The 23,161-nt window shown below is 36.0% G+C and overlaps 1 protein-coding gene and 1 long non-coding RNA gene across 3 annotated transcripts; one reads left to right on the top strand and one right to left on the bottom strand.

Annotated features, from left to right (window-relative positions):
• Window positions 1-3,844: 3,844 nt before the first annotated feature.
• On the bottom strand, window positions 3,845-4,363 carry LOC114287238 (uncharacterized). The gene has a single exon (XM_028230514.1). The coding sequence runs from the start codon at window positions 4,361-4,363 to the stop codon at window positions 3,845-3,847; it is 519 nt and encodes a 172-aa protein (XP_028086315.1).
• Window positions 4,364-16,098: 11,735 nt separating this feature from the next.
• On the top strand, window positions 16,099-20,922 carry LOC145790488 (uncharacterized). 2 transcript variants are annotated; one of them, XR_014329239.1, is made up of 3 exons: window positions 16,099-16,704; window positions 17,502-17,690; window positions 20,689-20,922. It is a non-coding gene; the product is annotated as an uncharacterized LOC145790488 (long non-coding RNA). The 2 variants fall into 2 exon arrangements; XR_014329238.1 differs by lacking the exon at window positions 20,689-20,922 and having other exon boundaries at window positions 16,135-16,704; window positions 17,502-17,943.
• The last annotated feature ends 2,239 nt before the right edge of the window (window positions 20,923-23,161 follow it).

Genomic DNA, 23,161 nt, shown 5'->3' with positions numbered 1-23,161 from the left:
TGCATGCATGAATTGTCATTCAAATCTTTCTTTTAAGCTCAAAACACATCCTTAAACACATAATCTCCATGTTGACAACTTAGATTCATAATTTAGGGGTTGAATTCATACCTATAGTCTTGAATTAACTAGATTCTTGCACAAAATTGATGAACTCAAGCAAAATCCTCAACTCTACTTTGAATTTCTTCTTCCCTCTCTCTAGAATTGCACTCTCTCTCTCTCTAAAACAAATTCTCAGATTTTGACACTAATAAATGAGAGAATTGAGCTCAAGAATGAGCTTAAGGGCTCATATTTATATTTATGATGTTATAATACATTAATTAGAACATTAGGCTAACCAAACATAACCAATTAATCGTTCTGAATTAATTTTTAATAAAACTTGCCATAAGGTTCTAAAAATTCCAAATAATGTATCGGTGTAGTCAATTTCAGTTTCGGATGCCGATAAGGCTTTCAATTTACATATTAAAGTGGGATTCCAAACAGATATTTCTATAAGTAACAGATAGAAGGCCAAATATCATGCAATTTACATATTAATCCCATAATTCATTTGATCCACTCAATTAGCATCTTTAATCATTGATTAGTAGCTAATTACGGGTCGGGGTTATTACAGTCTCCCCACCTTAAGAGGCTTGGTCCTCCAAACTTGAGTTAACGTATGTCAACAGAAATGATGCCCAACATAAATGTAACTTTAACTCTTTACAAAACAGAAGCATAACCATAATCATAAACATGCTCATGCTCAAGGTTCATATCAGAACAGAGTCTTATACGCATTCAGATTTTAATCCAGAACAGATTCAGATACGTGTTCATGTTCATATTCTTGTCCAGATCATACACAGATGTCACAATTCTTACTTAAGCATACATGGTGTATTCATTAGTACTAACAGAGCAGATACAGAACAGATGCAGACACGTGATGGTTATGAATAACCAGTTCCATAAAGGAACCTCCGAATTCAGGAACAAAGAACAGATAAGCTAAGCCCCCATGACAGGGCCTCCGGTACGGGTAATAGAGTGCAGACAGATATAAGTTCCATAAAAGAACCTCTGATACTGGGTAACAGCCAACAGATATCACATAATACCAAGAGTCACACGAATACATATCAGAGATTGGACAATTATTTATTGCACAAAACATAATATTTCAGAAAACAGATACCCTTTAAACACACAGAAAACAAATACAGTTGAATACAACTTACTACGTTATTATTCTCATTACTTATATCAATACTTATTGGGGTCATAGATTCACACTGTTTCCATTTTCATAAGTAATTTCCCCCGTTAAGTTACAGAGATTTGATTTATTCATTTCCGAGTCATTCATCCTGTCTGTTGTTCAACTTGGTTTTCAATTCGGTAATCCATTACAGTTAGTCCAGGTCATCCAAAATATAGCAGAAATACAAGGCAATTTAGTACATTAACCCCATAACAGTAAACGAGATTCCAAAGTATTCATTCATATACTATTCATCAGTCTCAGTTCCAACAGATTCAATCGTACTATGTGCCACTACAGAAGTAGTCATACTGATTACATACACTCCCAGATAGTCAGAGTTTATAATCAAACCAGGCTATTGTCAACAAATTCCATCTGTTTTGAAGTACAGTAACACAAAAGCAATCATTCTCTTAGTCAAACAAGTTCATGGTAGTAACGGTGATACCAGAGTAATTAACTAGGTGTCATGTATACGGTATTCCCATATTCCCCAAGCACAAGTTACCAATTTCATAATCTCATTCACGTGTTTTCCCAATCGGTTACAGGCATATGGTAAGAAGCTATTCGTAAGGGTTCAAGATTGATTCTAGTTCTCATTCGGTTAGTTTCCTTAGCAACACGGCCCTGTTATTCAATCGTAAGTAATTCACACTCCCCCATAATGTAACCAAATCAAATAATAGCTCTCAATAAGGGTTTCCGCAGATCAAATCGATAAAGGCTCAACCAGGTCACGATGGATGCAAGTTCTACCCAGTCATATCAAGTCAAAGTTCAAGGGTGAGTCATCAAACAGAAGTTCTCTCAGGTAAACAAAAGTCTCATCAAACCATAGTCTTATCAGATTAGATCAAGTAAAGGTTCTAGCCTTATTATTTCCAAACGAGGTACATTAATTCTATTAGTTCATACTCCATTTGCTTAGGTGCACAGTCAGTAGTTCTACAGTTGTTCTAAGTTCCTCGGTTCTCAAGTCACATCAGAGTTATGTATCGCAATAGTTCATATCGAAGAGTTTAGGTCATATACAATGTTACATTCTTCAAGTAAGTTCACATGTGGGTGCACAGATATGTCATTGTTCATATCAAGAAGTAAGCATCACAGTCAATATAACAATTTCCCAGAGTCATGGTCCCAACAGTCAAGTTATTAACAAATAATCATATCAATCATTCTGGGCAACGGTATAGTCATATATATACATGTCCAAAGTCTAATAACCTTCCCAATATGGATTCACAAGGTCTATGTACAGATGAACACAAAACAGTTTCCCCAAATACAATAGTTAAGGCAACAAGTCATAAGTCTACTCAGTTTAGATACAAATGTAGCGGACACAAAGAGTGTGTCGAGTTCGAATCAGTCAACATCCCAAGTAAAGGTATATATATATATATACATAAGTCCAAACATTCTCCATAGCATAGGCAGTTGTTACACAAAAGAGTCTACAGCGTCACACATATCGTTCACATCAGGCAGTAGGTCTCAAAGTGTTCATTAACCCCAGTTCAATCCCATCAATTCTAATAGTATTACAAGCAAGGACATGTGTATACAGATACGAGTCTAGAATCAATTATCATTTAGACATTTATTCACAAATTCATAAGCAAAAGTTCATTCTTCCAAACTGACATAGGTTCTCAATTCCAGAAATTCCCCACGTGACTGATTTATGTATACAATTTGAGATCACAGGTCTAATCATTCGATGATGTCAGTCAATATATAACAGTTCAGTTCAAGTCATGATCGTACGGATTTCCCAAACTATAGTCAATCATGATGTGTTCCCATGTTCAATGGTTCTAGCATAGTTCAAAGGTCATGCCTAACAGTTTATATTAAATTTTGCAATACGGTACAAGGATTTAACCCAGCAAGTTCTCATTGTCCATAAGTCTCAACAATTCCCAAGGCTCAAGTGATTCGTTATAGGGTTTCGAGCATCTCACATAAAATTTACATTAAATAGCAAGTCTTCAAGATAGTCAATAACTAGGGTTCATAATTCTAATAATTCAATTGGTCTAATTAACATGTCCGCAATCTATATCAAGTTAAGGAATGTACACCTTCCACACAAATTTTCATATAAACAATTGCACATAGTTAAGGTAATACTTGCGTCAGTTGTTCCAGTATTCCGAGCATTTTCTGGAACTAGGGTGTAGGAATAGAACCAGTTATACTAGCATTAGGCTTAGTGTTGTTCGGATGAGTTCGCGGGCAAGATTTAGCCAAGTGCCCTTTCTGACCACATCTAAAACAAGCCCCTGATAGGCGGCGACAAGTGCCCCAATGTTGTTTCCCACATTCTCTACAACTAGGTATACCATTGTTCGCATTGCTTCCTCGACCTTCATTGTTTAAAGCTATCGCCTTAGATTTTTCATTCACAGAGACCATTGAATTACTAGTCATTTCAACTTTCTGTTTCTTCTGTTTCGTTCTTTCTGATTCAGTTGATGATGTTGATTTTGATATTCTCAAGGCTGCTATGTTTGCCTCGGACATTAAGGCCCTATCAAGAACGTCCACGTACTTCGGCAATTTTAAAACGCCAACTCAGTCATACACATCTAGGTCAAGCCCACCTTCAAATTTTCTAGCCTTTTTGTAGTAAGTATCTATCATGCGGGGTGCATATCGGGCTAGTTCAGTAAATTTTGCTTCATACTCAGCCACAGTCATATTGCCTTGTTTTAGTTGTTCAAATTCGGATACCTTCCTATCTCGGATGCATTGGGAAAAATATTTTTCGAAGAAAATTTCTTTAAATCTATCCCATGTCGTACCCTCATTATCATTTCGTACTAACATCCACCATCTCCTAGCTTCTTCTTTAAGTGTGAATGTCGCCAACAAAACCATATGCGCTTCAGTACACGGAAATACCTCAAATATTTTCTCATTTTCTAAAACCCAAGCCTCAGCTTTCAAAGGTTCAATACCCCCCTCAAATTCCGGTGGTTTCATCTTATTGTATTTCTGTGCCAAAGTTATCAAATCATAATTAGCTAGTTCAGGTACATGTATTTGCGTTTGTTGTTGTTGACTCAAAGATTCAGTTAAGGCTTTGACCATTCTTTATAACCGGCTAATTCTAGCATAAGAAGATTTAGATTCGTTTACATTCCTTGCCCTTTCCATTTGTCTACACACAAACAGGGTGATTATCAATATTGGTATAGTCCTTACTGGCTTCATGTTTCAGTTCATATCAATTACATTCGTCATTTTATCTCAACTTAAATATATTCACATAGGTCACGCAGTTTTTCTCGTTCATAAGATCACGTTTACAAGAATTACACATTCGGTATCGAAATCAATATTACATGTTGTTCCACTTAACTTCTTTGATCATACACAAATGTTTCATTTCAATTCATTTTCAATAAGGACATGGTCATAATAGCTCACATAATTACACATGATAGTGCAATGTCCCTATTTCATTTCTAGGACATCCTATAGCTCATATGGACACGTGTGTGGGGTATAACTCGTGCTCTGATACCACTCTGTCACGACCCAAACCCGCCCCTATAGGTTTAGCATCGTAACCGGCCAGTAATCCTTGGATTATCGAAGGCCCCTGAACAGATTAACAAAATTAAGGGGCTAACGGAAGCTAATATATAAATATAGTTGTCCAATGAGCTGTGCTGACTTATATGAAACAGAATATTTAAAACTTTATATACATAACTGGTAGTCAACCATACATTATACCCACACACATTACAGTATTTTAAGTACAGCCAATGACATCAAATTAAGTCTTATATAAACAGAAACCACATAACTTAAACACAGGACGCTTCGAGAACCTTCACGTGAGGCACAATGGTTGGCTAACAATGGAACACAGATCCAAACAAAGCCTTTAGGCTCGAACTCCAGAATGCTCACCTATACATATATATATATATATATATATACAAACAGTGAGCTAAAACCCAGTGAATAACATTAAGGTAAAGGGGTTAGTGAACGAAATTCGAATATATCATACGCAGAAAACAGACCAGAGCATAATCATTCTCATATCAGAACATAATAATGGTACATCCTATAAAACACATTACAGAACGTCTTCCGACTAGAGTAATCGGTTCCAGATACTGATTAAACACATATCACCACAATGAAGTGGCTAACGAGATCTCGTAAACTTGTATGTCATGGACCTGCATTTTTATGCTGTCTCCAATGACTTGGGACTATCTATGGATGCCATAATAGATTTCAAATTTGAGATGTTAGTTCAAGAAAACAGATATCATTTCAGAAATAGTAACTTATCATAATTCATTTAGAACATAATTCATGTGAACGTATCTTTACTATAACATTACTCACAGTGGTTCCAGCAAGCGGTCAATCAATCCTCGAGTCTTGACCTACAACCACAAAATACATAACACAAGAACGTCTTATCATTACACATTCAAGTGGCCATTAAGGCTTAGCTTTCATTACATTGGTTCTTAATCTTTCTTATCACATTGCCTAAAACACACACACTTGCAGTCTCGAAACTTAGTACATTCTTTTCTTAGTGTGTTTCTAATCCATACCCTCATTACTATGGCTTAATAAAGGCTTAGGAATGCCTAAGATGCAATGGGGATGCCAAAACATGCCTTGGAACACTTAGGCAACATTTTTGAAAATAAGGTCCACGCTCGAGCGTAGCTTTCCTCGCTCGAGCGGACATACAAAATGTGAATGGTCGCTCGAGCGCACATTCCTTCGCTCGAGCGATCTGTAAAAGACATGAAACTTCTGGGAGCTTGCAATTCACGCTCGAGCGGACTTTTGGTTGCTCAAGCGGAGTGCACGCACTCAGATTGGTCGCTCGAGCGTGAACTCCCACGCTCGAGCGTAGATGCAAATTCTGGAATTTCCAAATTGCACCTTCAAGCTCAAAACTCGAATTCCAACCTTCAAAACACATCTCTTGGGCCCCAAAACTTGAGATAACATAGTAAACTTGTAAAACATGAAGAATTTAGGATCATTTCATAAAATCATGGCCCAAGGGTTTGCCAAAAGTTCCCAATTTCAACTTAAAACATGATGAATGTTCATGAACACAACATGCATGGGTTTTCTTGGTCTAGAGCTTCCCAAAACATGATCAAACACCACAAAACAACTTGAGACTTGATGATTTCCCTAAATGAAGATGAATTTCAAACATGCAAAAGAGGATTCATGGAAATCGTGTTCAATCTGTAAGAAAATATACATGCATGCATGAATTGTCACTCAAATCTTCCTTCTAAGCTCAAAACACATCCTTAAACACATAATCTCCATGTTGACAGCTTAGATTCATAATTTAGGGGTTGAATTCATACCTATAGTCTTGAATTAACTAGATTCTTGCACAAAATTGATAAACTCAAGCAAAATCCTCAACTCTACTTTGAATTTCTTCTTCCCTCTCTCTAGAATTGCACACTCTCTCTCTCTAAAACAAATTCTCAGATTTTGGCACTAATAAATGAGAGAATTGAGCTCAAGAATGAGCTTAAGGGCTCATATTTATATTTATGATGCTATAATACATTAATTAGAACATTAGGCTAATCAAACATAACCCAATTAATCGTTCTGAATCAATTTTTAATAAAACTTGCCATAAGGTTCTAAAAATTCCAAATAACGTATCGGTGTAGTTAATTTCGGCTTTGGATGCCGAGAAGGCTTTCAATTTACATATTAAAGTGGGATTCCAAACAGATATTTCTATAAGTAACAGATAGAAGGCCAAATATCATGCAATTTACATATTAATCCCATAATTCATTTGATCCACTCAATTAGCATCTTTAATCACTGATTAGTAGCTAATTACGGGTCAGCGTTATTACAAAGGGGTACCCAAGTGTTTTAGAGAGGGAGGTTATGGGCAAAATGGGCTAGACCCATTGGACCCAAAAATCACCACACGCGTGTGCCCGCCGCCGCCGTTCTTCCGGTCGGGCGGGCTGGGCTTGAGCACGGGTGCGTGGTGTGTGGTTGGGCTTGTTCGGCCCAATACCTATCTTTTTGGGTCAAAAACATTTGAATTTTATTTTATTTTTTGGTAAAATAAAATCTAGAACTCAAATTAATTACGGAAATAAACTGGTTCGGTTTTATTGTACACCCAAACAGGGCCCTTCCCGTTTTTTATCTGTTTGAATTGTGAACCCAACAGATTCAAATCTATTTAAATTCAAAACCAAACAGGTTTCATACCTGTTCAAACAGGTTTGCACCTGTTTAATTCAAAACCTGCAACCACCAATCCATCTATAAATAGGACAGCCCTCATTTGATGTTGATATTCAGAATTTTCGTCCTTAAGAGCTCTGGAAATTTATTCTTCATTTTGTTGCATTATTTCATTGTAAGAAAGAGTGTAAACACTTATTGTGTTCGTAAGGCAAATAATTTGTAGTGCTACTATTGTTTGTAATTGATCATTTCATCCTGGGAGATAGACGTCCACATTCTGAAAACACCGTGGAGAGGACGAATCTGTCTTAATGACATAGTGTCAAACACTGGACTTGATCAGATTATTATTCGAAGAAATTAATCAAGTAAGTTGTTTAATATATTATTCTGTTTTATTTATTTATTTAAATTAGATTTTAATTTTGTTTTTGTAACAAAATAAAATCTGTTTTTATTTATTTATTTCTATTTGTAGTTTGGTTTTTGTAATCAAACAAATTTTCTCTCATTTCTTTTATTTCTTTGTTATTCTGTTTGTTGTTAAGTACACAAACAAAATTAATTAATTACAGTGAAGATTGTCCTACAATCTTAAGACAAACCTATTTTTTGGTATCTTCATTGTATTTAATTTTCTGTGATTTCATAAAGACATATTCTGGTTGGAAAAACAAATAGTGGTTTATGCTATTTGACAGAAATATATTGTCTCTTTTCTTTGACAAATAGTAATATACTGTCTCTTTTCTTTGACAATTAATAGTAATATACTGGTGTCATTAACAATTGCAGAATATTAATTTGTGTTACAGAAAATTATTGTGGTATTTTATTTTTCTAGTTTTAATAACAAGGAAAATAAAATTATTTTATGTAATAATTTATTTTCTGGTTTTAGTAACTAGAAAATTAATTTATGTTTTAATTTTTTTGATTTTTATAATAAGAGATTATGGCTACTGCTACTGAAATTGCAACTGGAAGTGGTACTCCGATTGTTACACCAACACCGGTCCCTATCCAGAACCATGTTCATGTACCAATAAATCATGGAGAAAAATCGAAAAAATTTAATGGTACTGAGTTTAAGAGATGACAGTAGAAATGTTGTTCTATCTTGCAACTCTTAATTTGGCCCGGTTTCTCCATGAAGAGGCTCCAGCACTTAAAGAGGGTGAAAGTAATCAGTAAGTTGTTGCCGCTGTAGATGCTTGGAAACATTCAGATTTCCTGTGCAGAAACTACATCCTCAATGGCCTTGACAACATGTTGCATAATGTTTACAGTCCTTTGAAGTCAGCAAAAGAATTGTGGGATTCTTTGGAGAAGAAATACAAGACAGAGGATGCCGGCACGAAGAAATTTGTTGTCGGTAAATTTCTGGACTTTGTTATGGTTGACTCCCAAACGGTAATTTCTCAAGTTCAAAGTTTTGAATTAATTTTACATGATATTCATTCTGAGGGTATGTCTCTAAGCGAGTCTTTTCAAGTCGCTGTTTTAGTGGAAAAGTTACCACCGGCTTGGAAAGATTTCAAAAATTATTTAAAACATAAACGCAAAGAGATGACCATGGATGAACTTATTGTAAGACTGAGAATTGAGGAAGATAACCGTAAGGCTGAAAAGAGGAATGGGAAAAATCCCATTGAGTTCAAGGCTAATGTGGTTGAATAAGTTCATAAACCACATAACAAAAAGAGGAAGTTTATTGGAGATGGTCTTGAACAAGGCGATAGTAGTAAGAAGTTTAAAGAAAAATGCTATAACTGTGGCAAGATTGGACATCGAGCTTCTGACTGCCGCCACTCTAAGAAAGATCATGGAAGTACAAGTAAGAAGACTACCAATCAGGCCAATATAACTGAACTAGATTACATCTCTGACAGGGTGAATGACATCAATCTCTCTGCTGTGGTGTCTAAGGCTAATTTGGTTGGAAATTCCAAAGAGTGGTGGGTTGACACTGGAGCAACTCGTCACATTTGTGCGGACAAGAAGATGTTCACTACCTACAATGAGGCTGCAAATGGTGAACAACTTTTCATGGGAAATTCATCTACTTCTACTGTGGCTGGACAAGGGAAAGTGATCTTGAAGATGATATCAGGGAAAGAACTGACCCTCTACAACGTACTGCATGTACCTGACATCCGGAAGAATTTAGTTTCTGGTTCTTTGTTAAGTAAAAATGATTTTAGGCTTGTTTTTGAATCTGATAAATTTGTATTAACAAAGTGGTATGTATGTTGGTAAGAGATACATGAGTGATGGTCTCTTTAAATTGAATGTAATGATAGTTGTACCGAAAGTTGCAATGAATAAGAATAACACATCTTTTGCTTATATTCTTGAGTCGAATTTATGGCATGGTAGATTAGGACATGTAAATTATGATGCTTTGCTTAGATTAATTGGTTTGGATTATATACCAAAGTTTGAAATTAATCCTAATCATAAATGTGAAGTTTGTGTAGAAGCGAAACTAACTAAGGCTCCATTTAAATCGGTTGAAAAGAAAATCGAACCTCTAGAATTAACTCATACTGATGTATGTGATCTAAAATTTGTTCAAACTAGAGGAGGCAAAAAGTATTTCATAACATTTATCGATGATTGCACAAGATATTGTTATGTTTATTTACTTAGAAGTAAAGATGAAGCCTTAGAAATGTTTAAACTCTACAAAACAGAAGTTGAAAATCAACTTGGTAAAACCATTAAAATGGTTAGAAGTGATAGGAGTGGTGAATATGATGCGCCATTAAATGAATTTTGTGCACAACATGGCATTATTTACCAAACTACAGCACCATATTCTCCTCAGCAAAATGGAATTGCTGAAAGAAAGAATAGAGCCCTTAAAGAAATGATGAATGCCATGTTACTAAGTTCAGGCTTACCACAGAACTTGTGGGGGGAAGCTATATTGTTTGCTAATTATGTTCTTAACAGAATACCCTACAAGAAAACCAACAGCACTCCTTATGAATTGTGGAAAGGTCGATCGCCTTCCTACAAATACTTAAAAGTGTGGGGGGTGCTTGCAAAACTTGAAGTTCCTGTTCCTAAAAAGACTAAGATTGGACCAAAAACAGTAGATTGTGTGTTTATTGGTTATGCTCAGAATAGTAGTGCATATCAGTTTCTGACTTATAAATTAGAAATACCTGATATAAATGTGAATACTATTATAGAGTCAAGGAATGCTGTGTTTTTTGAACATGTCTTTCCTTACAAGAAAGGACAAGAATTAAGTTTACAGAAAAGAACTTATGATAATATACAAAGTCAAGAGACTAATGACAATCAAACACAAGAGGCTAGTAATGGTCTCGACCAACAGGATTTAACTGATGATGAACCAAGACGAAGTAAGAGAGCGAGAATATCAAAATCCTTTGGTCCAGATTTTCTGACATATTTGTTAGAAAATGAACCTCAAAGCTTTAAGGCAGCAATGACAGGTCCTGAAGTACTTTTGTGGAAAGAGGCTGTTAATAATGAAATTGAATCCATTATGCAAAATCATACTTGGGAATTGGTAGATCTTCTACCAGGTTCTAAACCTCTTGGATATAAATGGATATTCAAGAGAAAAATGAAAGCAGATGGTTCAATTGACAAGTATAAAGCAAGACTTGTAGTTAAAGGTTATAGACAAAAGGAAGGTTTGGACTATTTTGACACATATTCCCCTGTGACAAGAATAACATCCATTCGCATGCTTATTGCTATAGCAGCGTTGTTTAATTTAGAAATACATCAAATGGATGTTAAGACAGCTTTCTTAAACGGTGATCTAAATGAAGAGATCTATATGGAGCAACCCGAAAGGTTTGCAGTGTCGGGACAAGAAAAGAAAGTTTGTCGGCTTGTAAAGTCTCTTTATGGATTAAAACAAGCACCTAAGCAATGGCATGAAAAATTTGATCATGCAATGCTTACTAATGGGTTTAAGATAAACGAATGTGACAAATGCGTCTATGTTAAAAACACTGACCAAGGATATGTCATAGTCTGTCTTTATGTGGATGGCATGTTTATCATTAGAAGCAGTCAAAACATGATCAAATCAACTAAGCAAATGTTTAATAAAAGATTTGATATGAAAGATATGGGGGTCGTAGATGTTATGTTAGGAATGAAAATTACTAAAACATCTGACAGATATGCATTATCTCAATCACACTATATTGAGAAAATTCTTGGTAAATTTATCAAGGATGATATGAATTTAGCTAGAACACCTGTAGACATCAATCTTTATTTATCAAAAAATAAAGGTGATGCAGTGTCTCAGTTAAAATACTCCCAAATCATTGGAAGCCTAATGTACCTAATGAATTATACTCGTCCTGATATAGCTTATGCTATTAGTAAATTAAGTAGGTACACTAGTAACCCCAGAGAAGACTATTGGAAAGAGATCATTCGAGTTCTTAGATATCTAAGATTTACTCATGATCATGGTTTGAACTTTACTCGATATCCAGCAATACTTGAAAGTTATTGTGATGCCAATTGGATATCGGATACTAAAGATTCAAAATCGACTAGTGGATATGTCTTTACTTTGGGAGGCGCTACTGTTTCTTGGAAATCCACGAAACAAACTTGCATCGCACGATCCACAATGGAATCCGAGTTCATTGCTTTAGACAAAGCAGGAGAAGAAGCAGAATGGCTTCATCACTTCTTAGAAGACATTCCAATGTGGTCAAAACTTGTGCCAGCTATTTGCATTCATTGTGATAGTCAATCTGCAATAGGCAGGGCACAAAATCATATGTATAACGGTAAGTAACGACATATTCGCCGTCGACATAATACCGTAAAACAATTGTTGTCAAATGGAATAATCTCAATAGATTATATAAAATCTAAAGAGAATATTGCGGATCCGTTAACAAAAGGTTTGACAAAAGAGCTAGTGTATAGTTCATCGAAGGGGATGGAATTAAAGCGTATTACATAAGAGTCGTCATAATGGTAACCTTACTTATATGACTGGAGATCCCAAGAACTAAGTTCAAATGGACAACTAAGTTATGTATGGCTCGCCAGAAATCACCAAGGGATTAAAATTCCCTACCCATTCCTATGGTGAGAGTGATATCTGCAACATATGTTGTATGCAGGGGTATAAGGATAAGCTTTGCTTTTAATGATTACTTATATCTTGATTGAGGCATAAAATCAAGACGAGTATAAGGAGATACTCACAATAAGAATCACTTATATGAGTGTCGAACTGGGGCTGGTTCTATGAGAATGAAGAGGCTAAATTCTCTAGACACACTCATGAAAACCAGGAGCGTTCAAGGCCAAAATGAACACAACAGTGAGAACCACGATGTGTTAGAAGATATTTTGTGTGAAATCTATTGTCTTGGATTACACAAACGGCTGAACAATTCAAGGCATCGCGTCCATTGGTTAGCCAGTAAGTCCGATAGGTTATCACTAGAGAAGGTTCAAGGCCGAAAGCTACCTATCCTGATGCAAGATATTTTCGACTTATACTCTTTCGATAAAGTCCGCATATTGTTGCATTTTCGTTGTCATCAAATTCCATTCATGTGGGGGATTGTTGGAAATGCTTGAAAAATTCTAGGTAAAACCAGAATTTTTTCTTAAGTTTGGTCTATTTTTTAGGTGGCCCTGTGCGTCGATTTTCACGGGTCAAAATGGTAACACGTTCTATGCCACGTTGTGATTTATGTGGTATATTTGGTTGCTCAAAACCATTACCGGGTGAATGGAAAATTGAAGCCAAAGTATGCTCCATGGAAATGGAGTTTTGGTGAAAAATCTTTAAAGGTTTGAATAAGGCTTGTCCTATATTGATTTGGTGGGAAGTTTTGAATGGGTTTATAAGGTATGGGATTGGAACTTGGGGTGTGCCCCAAGGGGTACCCAAGTGTTTTAGAGAGGGAGGTTATGGGCAAAATAGGCTAGACCCATTGGACCCAAAAATCACCACATATGCGCGCGCGCGCCGCCGCCGCCGTCCGTCCGGTCGGGCGGGCTGGGCTAAACTTGGGCGTGGTGTGCAGTTGAGTTGGACTTGTTCGGCCCAATACCTATCTTTTTGGGTCAAAAACATTTGAATTTTATTTTATTTTTTGGTAAAATAAAATCCAGAATTCAAATTAATTCTAGAAATAGACTGGTTCGGTTTTACTGTACACCCAAACAGGGCCCTTCCCGTTTTTTATTTGTTTGAATTGTGAACCTAACAGATTCAAATCTGTTTAAATTCGAAACCAAACAGGTTTCATACCTGTTCAAACAGGTTTGCACCTGTTTAATTCAAAACCTGCAGCCACCAATCCATCTATAAATAGGATAGCCCTCATTTGATGTTGATATTCAGAATTTTCATCCTTAAGAGCTCTGGAAATTTATTCTTCATTTTGTTCATTATTTTTTTGTAAGAAAGAGTGTAAACACTTAGTGTGTTCGTAAGACAAACAATTTGTAGTGCTGCTATTGTTTGTAGTTGATCATTTCATCATGGGAGATAGACGTCCATATTCTGCAAGCACCGTGGAGAGGACAAATCTGTCTTAAGGACATAGTGTCAAACATTAGACTTGATCAGATTATTATTCGAAGAAATTAATCAAGTAAGTTGTTTAATTTATTATTCTGTTTTATTTATTTATTTAAATCAGATTTTAATTTTGTTTTTGTAACAAAATAAAATATGTTATTTATTTATTTCTATTTCTAGTTTGGTTTTTGTAATCAAATAAATTTTCTCTCATTTCCTTTATTTCTTTGTTATTCTGTTTGTTGTTACGTACACAAACAGAATTAATTAATTACAGTGAAGATTGTCCTACAGTTTGTATGTCGTATTACAGGTTTGTCAACAATTTTAATTTGATTCGATTAATTAAAATTTTGAAAAAAATCAAAGTGTTGGATTTATGTTCAATTAGAGTATTTCTGATTTATGTTAAAAAATGGCAACTAAGATGGATATGGTTTCAAACCTTTGGGGTTTGAAGAAATCTTTGGATTTAATTTATTTATTTCAAAGTGGTAGAAAACTAAGTTTTGAGAAAGTCTTTGGTTATAATCGGATTATTTCCAAAGTATTTTAGTTTTGGGAAAATAAACCAAGTTTTAATATTAGCTAAAATATTTCTGATTGTTATTCAGAAATGATGGGCTCAGTTTCGAGAGTACCAGTTAACTTTTATGAGTGGTGTAATTCTGGTAGCAATTTTTATTTGATTGAGAATTGGTTGGTTTATCCATTGGAAAATTAACTTTGAATTTTTTTCATAAGCTCTCGAAAGTTTTGTCTAAGGTTAACTGGATTTTAAGTGGGACTATTGTGACCCTTCCAGTCTTTCTCTCTAGTCTTCCTGGAAACTTTCTTAACCTTGTTCAATTCTGAAGTTAGTGGTGAGATTAGTTTTGAATTAAATTTCAGTTTTTGGAATTTCCTAGTGTTAATTTGGATTATGGATAAACAAAATAGTTGAAATTCTGTTTTAGTTTTCAGAAATGACATCAAAGGTGACTATAGGAAATGTTATTCCACTTGACAACTTTAAGTCTTACGGTATTCTTAAAGGAAGATTAAGAGAAGTCAAGTGTGATTAGAGGAAATTGTAAGATTGCATGATAATATCTCTGAATTAATCATAGACAATTAGTATGTTATCCTTGTGTCAATTATTGCACGTGTGATTGCTATGTGACTTCTTGAAAACAAAGATGAGACAACCCGTTAGAGTGGGTGAATATATTTTTTTAATTTTTAAATTCCAAATATATATTCTTAAATTGGTGACTCCTAGTGAATACAAGATCACTAATCATAGAGATAGAAATCTGGTGGTTCTTAAGAAAATGCACTTTTATCGACCACTTTATCTCTCTTTCGCTCATCATTCTGTCTCTGTCTCTCTTCTCTATCTGTCTCTCACTTATTTCTCTTTCACCACCTATTTCTCTCTCACCACCACTACTACCACTGTTGCCACTCTACTTCTACGACTATCATTACTACCACTATGGCCACCACTCCACTACTACCACCACTACTACCATTACCTTTCCTCCACCACCGCTACTCTATCTCCTCTACCACTACCACAATTTCACCACTGATCTCCTTTGCCGCCGCCACCACCACCACCACCATTATCACCTCTTATCTACCACCTTCACCATTACTGCCGCTCCCTATCCTCTACCACGAAAAAATTAGTTCCTGATTTTTAGTAACAAAAAAAAAATGGGTCGTAGAAAAATATTTTTCATTAATCACAAAAAAATAACTTTATTTTCATGGAAAATATTTTTCATTAAAATATTATTCCTACTTCTACCAAATAAAAAATAATAACAATAATTTTTTATTCATTAAAATAAAAATGAAACAAATACATTCTCAACCTTAGTAACTAAAAGAAAATGAAAAATCAAAAAAAAAATCATTAACTATAAAAAAAATTTATTTTAACGAAAAATAAATTTGTTTGACAACGGCAACCTCCGTCGCAAAAAAAATAAAATAAAATAAAAATAACCGTTTTATTATTTAAATATTCATATATGATGGAAACTAAATTTTTTTTCCCCAATCCCGCTCGGTTCCCCCCCTCCTTTTTTTTTTCTATTCTCGCTCGACACGAATGGTGTGACCCCCTTCCCACTCAAACGTCAAACCCTATCCTCTTACTTTTTCCCCCTTCTTGCCCTAATAATCTCTCTTCTTCTTCGATAAATTGAAATTCCAATCTAATCTAACTCTCAATGAAATCCACCGAATACGATCTTAGGGTTTATTCATGGAGCTGAATTTGATGATTACTTGGATTCGCTAACCCTAAATTTCTCTCAATCCTCCATGGAGGGCTCTGTGGAGGATCTCGGAGCCCCCCCTGAATCCTAGGAGGTGGCGGACTTGGAGGCCAGCATAACCAAATTGATGCTCTCTTTCCACAACAACAACTCTTTTTCTTCGAATCCGCCATCTTCGTCTTCGTCTTCGTCTTCTTTGAGCTCTGCTTCTCATGACCCCCTCGTTTATGGTTCAGCTTCTTCGGCTTCTTTTTCGCTTGTAATGGTTCAGAAGGTTGGAGACGTTTCCGAAGATGTAATCAATTCTGTGGATCAGTTCCTTCGCGAAGCTCTGCAGAACCCTCGGGAGAGGCTTTTTGGTAATTTTAAGCTCTTTAACTTTGGGTTCTGTTTGCTTAGAGTAATTAATTAATTGTTTTTCTTTTCAGTTAATTGGACCGTATAATTTACAAATTTCTTTTTTTTTTCTTTTCTTTTTTTAAATTTTTTTTCGCAATTTATTAGTTGACCTTTCTTGATGAGTTCTTCACAATTATAAATAAAATTACTTAATATGATAATGAAATGAGAATAAAAGCAAATCCATTGAAAGATAGATATGGATGAAAATGAATTGTAGGGACGAAGTATACAAGGGCAAAGATGGAAATTTAATGAAATAACACATTTTGGATGATCTTTGTCTGAATTTATTTTTATTCTAATTTCTACAGATGCAGTTTTTATTTACATCTATGTGAGGGCTCAGCTGCCCAGATTCTTACGCAAGGGGAACTGAGTGCACCTCATATATTGAGAATACAAAAAGTATGATTTTATTTGGTTTTGTTGGTAGTTTCATAAATTTTAAAGCTTTGTGCTTCATTTGCATGGAATAATGCACCTGTGGAAAGAGATACTACTGCTTGTTATTATTCGTTCAATACTAACCACCAACTTATATTGGTTTGTTTTCCTACTAGAGGTCCTGGTTTCTAATTATTGTGAATTTGATCTCTATTTAGGCCTAATTTTGAAGTCCGGCTCTGTGTTGGTGTTGCGTTTTAGTTTGTTGTGTAACTTTTAATCTTTAATTTTTATTTTCTCTTGTTAATAAGAAAGATGTAGAGCAAACATTTGTCTGAACAAGTTCTTATTTATTTAATTATTTTTGTAGGTTGTTAACTATGTTGTAGAAAAGATGGTTCTTGACAAACCATTAGATAACATGGACATTGATGGAACTTTTGCTCCTGGATTGCCAGTGGGGCAGTTACAACATCCAGCTATTGGAGGAGATGGTTCATTTTGGTTGAAGCCTTGGCAAAAGCTTAAGCCTTCTATAGAGATCTTGTGTAACAATCAAGTAAAGTCAATATATTATACTAGATGTGAAAATATGAATGATGGTCTTTTTCTAACTACAATGTTTAGGAGGTAGTGACATTATGTGGAAATCTATAACCAATATAAAAATAGTGTAAGAATTGTGTAACGCTACTGCTTCTTGGGTGTAACTCTACTGCTTGTTTGGTTTGTCAAAACTCTTCCCTTGCAGATTTGAGTTGGCTATGTGGGCTTCAAATTAGATTTTTGTTTTGTTATTTTTTTATGGAAAATGTTGGCACAAAGTATAACAATGCCAAAATTTGGCAGCTTGAAGGGCACTGAAATGGAGCTTTATTTTTTAACCAAGCTACCATATTAAAGCAAAGCAGCTTAAATGGTAGCTGCTTGTTTGGTGTAAGTGCAACTTGTGCCATGTGCACATGTAACTTGTGTAGTTAGATTGCTTGCCATTAAATATAACTTAATTTAAAAGATTTACGGTTGATTTGGTATTTTTAAAGTATTTTTCAAGTTATTTTCACTACTAGTTTTACTAGTTTAATGATTTAATGTGATATTTTTGTACCTTATGTTAACATATTGGATTATTTGATGACTTTTGGGATGATAAGGATAAAATGATAGATTTGGCTCATTAGGGGTAAAATATTGGGTGAAAATGAGTTAATGGTTGATTTTGAAACTCTTGATAAGCCATGATAGAGATTGAGGGTTGCATGGATAGTTGCAAGGGTATGTTTGGTTGCACTTGTGCTTATAGATGTTTTTGTAACTATGAGGTGGTGTTTGTTTTTAGTACCATAGGCTTGTTTACTATTTCAACTCAGTTGATTAGATTATGGGAAATTGACCATGCAGCTTCATGTGACTCGTTATGGTGCTGTTCTTAGTCCACTTCCTACATTTGCTTGCTACCACATCTAGAGTTGCATGTTTGCATGCTTTGATGTAGCTTTCCATTTTCTATTGATATTAATGTGATTAATAGCAAATTATGTTCTATGCATATTGATGGTTTACTATATTAATTTAATTGAATCTAGTGTCTGAACTACTAATGGATGCAAATATAGTAGGTAGTTGAATCTTGATTGTTCCCTTAGCAGTTAATATGAGATTTTGAGTGGTTAAAAAATACAAGCATTTTGATGTGTTCATGGCATCATAGATATAGAAGTGCGTTTTAGGTTTGCTTTTGCTTATTTATTCATATGGGCTGGAATTTAACCACACAAAGAAGCAAAACACAAGGTGTAAAAGGTCATGTCTACCATTAGCAAACTAGGCAAACTAGTTCCCTAAGAAATTTAGAATTCGAGGTGTTGATGCCCTAAAATCACTAAACGGCGTCGGATTAGCACAAAACTTGGCCCACACGACTGCCTATGCATGAGAGACTTGTGGGAGAAGACGGGACTCGAATCGGATTTCCAGTTTGGGAGTTAGAGTCGGATTTCACTCTTAAGAAACAAACTAATTTCTTATGAAACTTAGAATTTGAGGTGTTAATGTTCTAAAATCATCAAACGGCGTCGGAGTAACACGAAACTTGGCACACACGAATGCTTAGGCACAAGAGAATTTTGGGAGAATATGGGGCTCGAATCGGGTTTCCGGTTTGGGAGTTAGAACCAGATTTCAGTCTAGGTGAACTAGTTCCTTAAGAAATTTGAATTTGAGGTGTTTATGCCCCAAAATCACCAAACGGCGTCGGTTTGGCACGAAACTTGGCACATACGACCGCCTAGGCACGAGAGACTTGTGGGAGAAGACGGGGCTCAAATTAGGTTCACGGTTTGGGAGTTCGAGCCGGATTTCGGTCTAGGTAAACTAGTTCTTTAAGAAATTTGAATTCGAGGTGTTGATGCCCTAAAATCACCAAACGGCATCGGTTTGGCATGAAACTTGGCACACACAACCACCTAGGAATGAGAGACTTGTAGAAGAAGACGGGACTCCAATCGGGTTCTTGGTTTGAGAGTTAGAGCCGGATTTCACTCTAGGCAAACTAGTTCCTTAAGAAACTTGAATTTGAGGTGTTGACGCCCCAAAATCACCAAACGGGGTCGGATTGGCACGAAACTTGGTGCACACAATTGCCTAGGCACGAGAGACTTGTGAGAGAAGACGGGGCTCGAATCAGGTTCCCGGTTTGGGAGTTAGAGCCGGATTTCGGTCTAGGTAAACTAGTTCCTTAAGAAATTTGAATTCGAGGTGTTGACGCCCCAAAATCACCAAATGGCGTTGGTTTGGCACAAAACATGGCACACACAACTGCCTAGGCACGAGAGACTTGTGGGAGAAGACGGGACTCCAATCGGGTTCCCGGTTTGGGAGTTAGAGCCGAATTTCACTCTAGGCAAACTAGTTCCTTAAGAAACTTGAATTCGAGGTGTTGACGCCCCAAAATCACCAAACGGGGTCGGATTCACACGAAACTTGGCACACACAACCACCTAGGCATGGGAGACTTATGGGAGAAGACGGGGTCAAATCGGGTTTCCGGTTTGGGAGTTAGACCCGGATTTCGGTCTAGGTAAACTAGTTCCTTAAGAAATTTGAATTCCAGGTGTTAACGCCCCAAAATCGCCAAACGGCGTTAGTTTGGCACGAAACTTGGCACACACAACTGCCTCGGCACGAGAGACTTGTGGGAGAAGACGAAACTCTAATCGGGTTCCTGGTTTGGGAGTTAAAATCAGATTTCACTCTAGGCAAACTAGTTCCTTAAGAAACTTGAATTCGAGGTATTGACATCCCAAAATCACCAAACGGGGTTGGATTGGCACAAATCTTGGCATACACAACCGCCTAGGCACGAGAGACTTGAGGGAGAAGACAGGGCTTGAATCGGGTTCCCGGTTTGGGAATTAGAGCTGGATTTCTGTCTAGCCAAAATTATTTACTTAATTATCTTTGTAATTATATAGTATTTAATTTTTTATGTTTTTTTGTAATTAAAATATTAACACGTAGTTATATTGTCATTAATTATTTTTAGTTTTTGTCTTCAGATATTTCTCCAGTAGCAGTTTGCTTCTTGTGGAATGCAAATGTGTGAAGATTGCGATTAATTTTTGTTTTTGTTACCCACGGAAGAATCATGACAAAAACTTTTGTTTTTGATTTACGTTATTTTGAATTGTGAACAACATTATGTATTTAAACATTGTATATGTATTATGCAACATTATGTAGTGAGATAATTTTGTTAATGTATTGTTATGAATGGAAGAATATTTTTATTATAGATAAATTGTTATTTTTATACCGGAATTTTTATATTATTATGTAATTATTGCTTTATTTTTCAGTTATTTTTCATTTAATACAGGTAATTTTCATATTTTTTATAATTTTATTGCAGATTTTTTTTTTTTGAGACGGCACTACATCGTCTCAAAAAACATTAGAACCAAATTGTTTTTGCGACATAAGCAATGTTGTCGCAAAAGATATTTGCAAAAGCTAAAAAAGCCTTTCGCGATGGTATTATTTGCCGTTGCAAATAACCTTTTAGAGGCGGCGTCGTCGTGCTATCTCAAATAAACTTTTAGCGACGGCAGGTTACCCGTCACGATAAAACACTTTCGTAACGGCATTTTTGCCGTCACAAATAACACTTTTAGCGACGGCAACACAATGTCGTCTCAAAAAATCCCAGATTTTTACATATTGATGGCGATGACAGAATTCCGTCGCAAAAAGGCAACTTTGTCGTCACAAAAAAAAAAAAAACCTTTTAGCAACGCCTTTTGTTGCGAATCCCCACTTGCCGTCGCTAAAAGTTATCGGCCGTCGCAAAAAAGCTTTTGAGACGACATTTGGAGTATTTGTGACGGCATTTTACCGTCGCAAAAAGTTAATTTTTTTGTAGTGTTACTTAAATAAAAAATGTTATTTAAGTCTTTAAATGAAAGCATAGAAATTAAAAATAATACAGTTACGGTGGGTGCAAATTTAAAAATAAAAAATAATAATAATTTAATGAATACAATGAAATAAATAAGAAATTATCATTTTCATATATTTTTTTCTTTTTTGGAACAAATATAATTTCAAAAATTTTAAAAATAAATCTTTTTTTTTAATAATATTTTATATATTTTTCAACCCACATTCTTCCATTCTTTGTCATTACTTCCTTTGCTTTTCCTCGCCACCTCTACCACTTCTATCCCCATGGTCACCTACTCCTCCACATTCCTCTAACACTCTTCCATTTCTTTCGAACCCTTTTTGATACTTATTCACTCATCTCCACCACCCTTAACCCATCCTCACCCAACCCAACACCGTAGCCAATTCAAATCGTAGCCACTAACATCAGCTAAAACACCTTTCTTGACGACCTACAATCCGTTCCACACCCTCATCGACCACCACTACAAATCTCTCTCCTATCCTCCCCTCATTCCTTCGCCACTCCAAACACCTCTCTTACTCATTTTCACAATTCTCTTACCCTTCTCATCTACCCCAACCTCTTCCCATAACACCCAACAACTTAATCAAACCAAACCCTAGCCTCTGAAACACCTCAAACCCTTCTAGCTCCTCCTCGCGGCCCCATGCTCCTTCCATTTGCTACTGTAAAAACTAGTAGAGTGTAGGTCTAACTTGTGCAAAGTGCAAGTTAAAAACTATGCAACAATAATTGGTGAGGGAGCGATAAGAATGGGTAAGAAAGGGACAATGATGGCCAAAATTGTAGGGAGAGTCATAGAAGAGTGTTAGCGTGGGTAGAGATGCGGTGGGAGTAGTGATGGAGAGTAGATGAAGTGGAACCAGTGGCAAATAAGATGGATTGGGACGGTCTATTACAATATGCACAACTTGAACTTACACCTTACACATATGGAACTTGTACCCTACAGACATTGGATTTGCACCTGACTAATTTTATTAGCAAAGAAGTGTAAAGGTGTAAGGTAGTGACAATGAGGGACTTGAGGGCTTTGAGGGGTTTTGGTGGCTTAGGGTTTGGGTTATTTAGGGTGTTAGGTGGGAGGAAGGGGTTATAGTAGAGGAGAAAACTATGGAAAAGGTGGTGGGGGTGGCGAGAATTGGTGGGAGAGAGCTTTGAAGGCAATAGAGGAATTTGAATGGCAGAAGAAGGTGAATGCTGTTGGAAATGGTTATAAAGTTCTGGATAAAACCATAATTTTTTCCTAAGTTTTGTCTATTTTTTAGATGGGCCTCGTGCGTCGATTTTCATGGGTCGAAGTGGTAACGCGTTCTATGCGTGTTGTGATTCACGTGGTATATTTGGTTGCTCAAAACCATTACCGAGTGAATGGAAAATTGAAGCCAAAGTGTGCTCCATGGAAATGGAGTTTTGGTGGAAATTCCTTAAGGTTGTAAATTGGCTTGTCCCACATTGATTTGGTGGGAAGTTTTGAATGAGTTTATAAGGCTTGGGTTTGGTACTTAGGGTGTGCCCCAAGGGGTACCCAAGTGTTTTAGAGGGAGAGGTTATGGGCAAAA

The sequence above is a fragment of the Camellia sinensis genome, chromosome 5, assembly GCF_055761805.1.
Source record: "Camellia sinensis isolate YWXY chromosome 5, ASM5576180v1, whole genome shotgun sequence".
Classification (NCBI taxonomy): Eukaryota; Viridiplantae; Streptophyta; class Magnoliopsida; order Ericales; family Theaceae; genus Camellia; species Camellia sinensis.
Note: the sequence above shows the minus strand (reverse complement) of the source record. Positions and strands in the feature narration are given on the sequence as shown.

What these genes read in the sequence shown, in the direction of transcription:
- LOC114287238 (XM_028230514.1), bottom strand. Translation starts at nt 4,363, where the DNA reads ATGGTCAAAGCCTTAACTGAATCTTTGAGTCAACAACAACAAACGCAA.